Source organism: Camellia sinensis, unplaced genomic scaffold (assembly GCF_055761805.1).
Source record: "Camellia sinensis isolate YWXY unplaced genomic scaffold, ASM5576180v1 Unanchor14, whole genome shotgun sequence".
In the NCBI taxonomy this organism is placed as follows: Eukaryota; Viridiplantae; Streptophyta; class Magnoliopsida; order Ericales; family Theaceae; genus Camellia; species Camellia sinensis.
The window spans coordinates 4,492,561-4,499,040 of NW_028129020.1; the positions used below are offsets into that span (position 1 = coordinate 4,492,561).

General features: G+C 45.9%; 1 protein-coding gene across 2 annotated transcripts; it reads right to left on the reverse strand.

Moving 5' to 3' along the window:
• Positions 1 to 596: 596 nt before the first annotated feature.
• On the reverse strand, positions 597 to 6,069 carry LOC114304584 (uncharacterized). Of its 2 annotated transcripts, XM_082911915.1 has the most exons (4): positions 4,498 to 6,069; positions 1,638 to 3,621; positions 968 to 1,550; positions 597 to 858 (listed from the first exon to the last, which is right to left on the reverse strand). In XM_082911915.1, exons 2-4 carry the CDS (start codon positions 3,615 to 3,617, stop codon positions 599 to 601), a joined length of 2,823 nt encoding a protein of 940 aa, XP_082768041.1. In that variant the 5' UTR covers positions 3,618 to 3,621; positions 4,498 to 6,069; the 3' UTR covers positions 597 to 598. The 2 variants fall into 2 exon arrangements, with proteins under 2 accessions (XP_082768041.1, XP_082768040.1); XM_082911914.1 differs by having other exon boundaries at positions 1,638 to 6,069.
• Between the last annotated feature and the right edge of the window lie 411 nt (positions 6,070 to 6,480).

Here is a 6,480-nt window from a genome sequence, read left to right on the forward strand (position 1 = left end):
ACGAAGAGTTGCCTTTATCTCATCTATAGAGGTGTGATAAGAGGCAAGCACAGACATAAGTTCCAGCTGATGACTGGCGTTCGAAGCTATATCCAGGCGCTTTCGAAGCCATGATAAGTCCACTTGGTGACGCTCCATGTCAGAGATCCCCTGATACGCCGTCTCGACTACTTTCCCATTAAGGTCACACAACCGTTGCCTGTCCAAGCTATATAAGATAGTGGCAAAAGACTCGAGAAGAGCAGTCTGAATGAGTGGACACTGGCAAGCAAATGAAGCAAAGGTCTCCGGGTAACTTGAATGCACAAGCTGTAGAACTGAAGCAAACTCAGGAGCTACCCAATAATGGAGAAATGATACTTTGCCAGAAGCTGAAGGAGGAATTGGGGCCGGAAAGCTGCTAGTCTCAGGAATCTCCCCAATGTCTATCGAGTTAGATGAACCACCCGGAGGGGTAACTCCCGGCAGAGGTCCCGAGCCTGAGAATGCCGAACGATAAGGGGAAAGACCAAAAGCATCACTATCAATGTGGAAATCACTAAGATTCAGATCCAAAATATTCGAAGGCATTGGCGATGAAGAACCTCTGGCAGTCGTCTCAAAGGCAGGTGTCCCCCTCTTGAGAAGGAGAACCGTGAGGAGTTACAAAGAGAGTCGGAGTAGAGCCCGAGGCAGGTGAAGGCAGGACCCCGGTAGCAGCTAACACTGGAGCAGAGTCCGAGGCAGGTGAAGGCAGGACCCCGGTAACAGCTAACACTGGAGTAGAGTCCGAGGCAGGTGAAGGCAAGACCCCGGTAGCAGCTAACACTGGAGCAGAGTCTGAGGTAGGTGAAGGCAAGACCCCGTTAGCAGCTAACACTGAAGAAAAGATAAGAAGGCCTTATTAGAGGTAGGGAACAGGAAAGTCATTTAAGTAAAGATTTCTCACAGATATAAGTAAATGACAAACTTCAGAAAGAAAGATTACCAGAGGGAGAATCAATATGCAAAGCAGGGGCAACTGAAGGACTCCTAGCATCAACAAAGTCACTTGGTCGTGTAGAGACCACCTGATCGATCTCAATGTCTGATGAAGCCTGAACAGTAGCAGTCATCCCTGAAGAAGGAAGGAGGGCCGGAGGATGAGAATCACCATAAGTGCCAGAGCGAGTCTCAGAGATCTCTAGCACATCCACCTCCACACCATTCCCAGAGGCGCACCTCATCTCTACATCGCTTCTAGAAGCATGGCCCGCGACATCAATTTCTGTGGCATCAGTCCCTCCAGCAATCTCAACATCAGAACGGTGAGCCCCAATAAACTCGTCACCAAGGTAGTGCTCCTCCTCAGCTACGGTAGGGCGGTGACGACGCATGCGTGGAATAAGGTCACAAAAATGATCGGAGGACTCAGCCTCATCATCATCGTCATCTATAACTGCTATACGAGGGGTGCGCATCTTCACAAGTCTTGCAGACAAAGGGAGGGTGTCGTCCAAGTCTGAGTCCGGCCTGGGGGAGGCAGCATGGCCAGGAGCCACGGTACTGACAACGTCAACAATCGCAGGATCCTACACAACATGGGCAAATAAAAGTTTTCATTTTAGAAGGTATAGTCGCAAGAAGGAAAGTAGCTTCAAATCAAGAATTTCGAGTACCTCATGAAGCCTTTTGGAAAGGCGAGGAGCGGAAGGACTGGCATCAGAAGTCCTCTTGTGAGCCATCTTCTTAAGGCGGGTCGTCCGAGGACCAGAGGCCTTATTCAAAGGGACTGGCTCTGGAGAAGTAATTGCCAAGCTAGAAGCAGGTGCCCGAGCAGAAGGGTCAGTTGGAGCAGATGAGGTGAAGAAACTCTTGTACATGTGGTCAGATTTTCGGCTCTCGGGTAGCCGAAGAGAAGAATCCTTCTTATAAATCGGGGGAGGCAAACATACGGTCGGTCTGCTCTGGACAAATGCAATAAACGCATCGATATTCTTCTGCCAATACCGCCTGAAAGAAGGGGTGAAACCCCCTACTCGGCTCAAGCCTGGCATCGTCAAAGAGCCGGATATGGGAAGCACGGTGTGTACAAGCCCGCGACTGAAGCGCCCGTAGCTCGCTGAAAATGATAATAAAGGAGGTGCTGGCCCCGGGGCACATTGATCAAACCCGAATTGACATGCTACGCGGTCAGGCCTATAAATAGCACTATCAACGCCTTCCTCATGCCACACCGGTAATGAACTCGGACGGATCATAATCAGCATATCAACAAAGGGTGCAGGGATGTTTTTCGGCAAAGGAAAGGACACCGAGCGGGAGGAACCATGATAGATAAGCGGTGTGGCCACACCCACAGGTGGGCATACATACGGCTGTGCCACAAAGCGTCGGGGATCATCCACCAGAGTATTCAAGGATAAAGTGGAAATGGTACGTGACCACCGTGTAATCAACGGCTGGCAAGACTTCGCTTTCTCAAATGTCCGAGACCCATCAGTATCGAGCACGGGGATGCCATCTTTATCCACTTTCTCCCGAAGAACTTCCGCCTCAAATACAGTCGGAGCAGGGGCAAATTTTGGGAACCTCTCGAAGAAGAAACATAGCAAGAACTGGCTGTGAATAAAGGAGACAGGCTCATATCGACCCACGGAGCGAACCATATCTCGATGTAGTAAATCCAGCCGATAGTAGAGATTCCCAAGAAATAGTGGAGCCAAAGGGATCCGATCTCCTCTGAAGAGCCTGACTGCCAAGGGGAAGACGAAAGGATTGAGGGAATCCGGAGGTGTGCTCGGAAGAATGAAGAATGAAAGGAAGCAAGCCAGAAATCCCAAGAAATAGAGCCTGGAGCCATACATCGGACCGGCCTCATACTCCCGAGAGTCAGGGTCAGCATCTCTGGCCAAGGGCTGAAGATCTTTGAAGAAGTGGCGGCTCCATGCAGTATAGGAGGCACGGTCCGTCCTTACTCGACTAGTCCTCCTCGCTGAACCATCAAAAACGGAACTCCACCGACCACAAGTTTGAAGATTTAGCTTCAGAGATTGGATCAAAGAATCATCTTCGGGGGGTGTCTGCTCAGGGTCGAAGGCATCAAGGCCGGTCACTTCCAGACGCAGCAACATGAACACATCCTCAAGGGTGGGCCCCATCTCGTGCTGGCCAAGTATAAAGGTGTGTGTCTCGGTGCTCCACCGAAGAGCCATGGCTTCCAGGCTAGCATTGTTGCGACGGATGGATAGGGATCGAGATATTTTCACTGGGATCAATAGTCGGGCCTCTTGAAGCCGCTCACAGAAGCTCTTGTCCGAGAGGACATCATCGACCCATTCCCGCCAACCAAAAGGAGGGTTTGAGAAGGCCTTGAACTGAGGATAACAGTATGGAAAGTCCCCCCGCTCAATCCGAAAGCGTAGCACCGAGGAAGGAGAAATGAGGGCCTCATGTCCAGAGTCAGTGTCCTCAGTGAGACATAATGGAGCCGCCTTCGGAGATAGAAGAGAAGTGGTGGAGGTAGCCGCCCGCCAGAAGGGATCCTTCCGACCAAAATAAGGAGATTTCCTCCACTCAGATGCCAGAGGTACATCCCTCTCTTTCATGAGAGCCGGTTTTGATGACCCCGGAGCTACGGGTTTCTTTTGAGAAGACATATGGCTGAAATAACAGGTATAAATAGTAAGGAGTTGACCGTATTAAAATTCAACAAATTCTATTAGAATTAAAGCAACACATTCGAATGAAATTTCGGCATCAACTATTCGTTTCTCTGAGAGTCCATGAATTCAACAAATTCTACGAGGAATTTTTTTTTTTACACCAAGAGTCCAGGTTCAACCCCGGAAGTCATCAACAATTCTTTCTCTCGGGTGTTCCTCAAGCTCAACAAATTACAGTACCGATATGTGTATCAACAACATACAGATTTTCAGTTTTCATCATCGATAAGAGATGCAATATCATAGGTCGTTTTATGATGAAGTTCAATTGGGTCAATTTCTCAAAGTCACTATGTTCCATGTTAGAGGTCCAATTTATACGAGGCTCAAAATTTGGACAGAGTGAAGTTCAATAGCAAATTTCAGGCCCGAGATCCGAAGCATATTACATTGCTCATCAGTAGTAAGATTCAATGGATCATTATGCAAATTACAAAAATGTCCTTTCCAAAGTCCATATTCATAAGCCCAGGATTTTCTCTCTCCATGTCAAAAATGGAGCTCAAATACTAGTCAACAAGTTATATTCGGCCTTTCCTCGGTGATAAAGTTCAACAAATTATGTTCAAGCCAAGCACCTCAATAAGGTTTTAAGTGCTAATGTATGTTTCCATGCGGCCAAAATCACGGTGTTTGAGCTAAAAAAAAAAAATGTGTCACTGGGATTGCCACAAAAATTGAGTCCATATTCAGATTCAGTTTTTATTTTTTATTTTTATCAGATTGCTTGAGCCCTCTACATTGCCACAAAAATATATTTATATATATTTAAATATATTTATATTCGGAAGAGGGAGCCGAATTTCATACTTACAAATTTGGGCAGTTAGAGAGGTGAAGTCCAAAGCCGATACTGGAAATTCAAGCTGAAATCAGAGAGGCTTTACAGACTGTAATCAACAAGACTGGGCTAGGCTTGGTAGGACCACACACGTTGCGTTGAGTGGGCGAACGTGCGTGATCGGCGTAGGACAAGTTAAAGCCGGAAGCAACGCTGGTACTACAAAAGAGTCAGCAACCACACACGTTGCGTTGAGAGGGCGAACGTGTGTGGTGTGCGTTGGAACCGTTGAAGCCAACAGTGATTGGTGATGGAGTAGCAGCAGATTGAAACCGACAATGTACACACGACTTCAATAGCAGATTGAATTTGGCCTTGCAATAGCAATCAATGTACACACGGCTTCAGTCTCTAACCTGTTAAAAGAAGAATATGTGTCATTGGAATCATAAGACTACCATAAATTATATGTATATACAAGAGTTCAAATAGTAACTATTCCAACATTCACAAGGATGGCGATGGATAAACTCACCAGAAACAACCAACGAGTGATCAATATTTTTCAATAGCTCTATTTGTATCAAAATCATCAAAGCACGGGCTCAAGTTTTAAATATTAGCAGGAGTGCAATGTCATGAAATTCAACAGAGTACTACCTATCTCAAGCTAAAAATTGCAAATTCTCAGAGTGACAGAAATTACAAATTCTCAGAGTATTAAATCAAGTTGTACAAGGGCCAAAACTTACCCAGATTTTTTTTGAAACCCGAAATCAAGAGAAGAAAGTTTTTGAAAAAAAAAAAAAAAAAAAAAAAAATGAAATTAGTTTAGAGGAAGACCAAGGCCCACCAAAAATGAAGCTCCAAAATATGAATTTCAGGATTACATTTCATATGCAAGTCAAGATTCAATGGAAGCTTCAGCTATCTCGAGTTCAAAATTGATATACAATAATGCTCGCAAATCTCAAAGGCCCAAATCAAATTTCTAGTAAGGCTCAAAAATTCAGATTTCATCAAAACAAGAGGATCGAGAGTGGGTTTCGAAAAAATGCTTACAGATCTGAAGGCCACGCCCATGAGAGAGTGGCCAAGAACAGTATAAACCGAGATCGTGATGAAGCGGCGCCAGGGTGGGCAAATATTGAAGTTGGCAAGCTGAATCTGGTGTTGATCACTGCCAAGTCCCAAAAAAGAAAAAAAAAAAAAAAAGCCGAAGTAAAGTCCGAAGTTGAAGAGAGTGATACGATGCCGAGCTGAAATCGACACAGGTTGTAATTACCAAGAAACGACACCGGAACAGGCAAATGAGGAGATCAGAAGAACCTGTGGTGAGACCATGGGTCACGAAGCACGCAGCGTGGGTTAAGAGCCACGCGCACAGGTCAGATGCGAGAAAGAACCAGCGGCCACGGTGGGTCAGCCAAGAACGAACCGGTCCGGCAATGATGCATGTGAGCAGTGGTTTGAATCTCGTTGTTGACAGTGCCACGAGTTGCGACGCGAACAAGCGACGGAGTAGCTGGGCAGACCGACGCCGCGTTGAAAGGGCGGCGTGGTCGGCGTTGGCCAGATCACAGTTGAAGACAGTGGGTCTGCAGCGGAAAATGAGCAAACGTGGTGGTCTCTGGTTTGTAGAAACAGAGCCTCCTTGAAGAAGATGGAATCCAACTTGGGTCTCTCCGTTCAAAGAGAGAGATAGTGCTGAAATAGTGATTTTTGCAATAATAAAGACAAATTTTATTTGGCCTCAGATATTTTGGTGATACATAGAGAGAGGGGGTCGAGAAACGTGGGCTTTATTTTTATCTGGAGCCAATAAAAAAATGGTGTGATGCCTACATAACAGCCTGCCGTTTGTTTTTTTCCAAATCAAAAATAAAGGTGCATGAGCCTTACCTTTTTATGCTATAAAGTGAAAAGTGGGCTAGCTGTAAAGTGTGGCTTATCTTGTCAAGAATACAGAAATTGATTTTTTTTTTTTTTTTAGTTCTTATTTCTTTGACTTAGAAC

What these genes read in the sequence shown, in the direction of transcription:
- LOC114304584 (XM_082911915.1), bottom strand. Translation starts at nt 3,617, where the DNA reads ATGTCTTCTCAAAAGAAACCCGTAGCTCCGGGGTCATCAAAACCGGCT. An exon ending in TTTCCAAAAGGCTTCATGAG is followed by an intron (nt 1,551 to 1,637) that starts GTACTCGAAATT and finishes CATGTTGTGTAG; the next exon opens with GATCCTGCGATTGTTGACGT. An exon ending in GCATATTGATTCTCCCTCTG is followed by an intron (nt 859 to 967) that starts GTAATCTTTCTT and finishes TCTTTTCTTCAG; the next exon opens with TGTTAGCTGCTAACGGGGTC.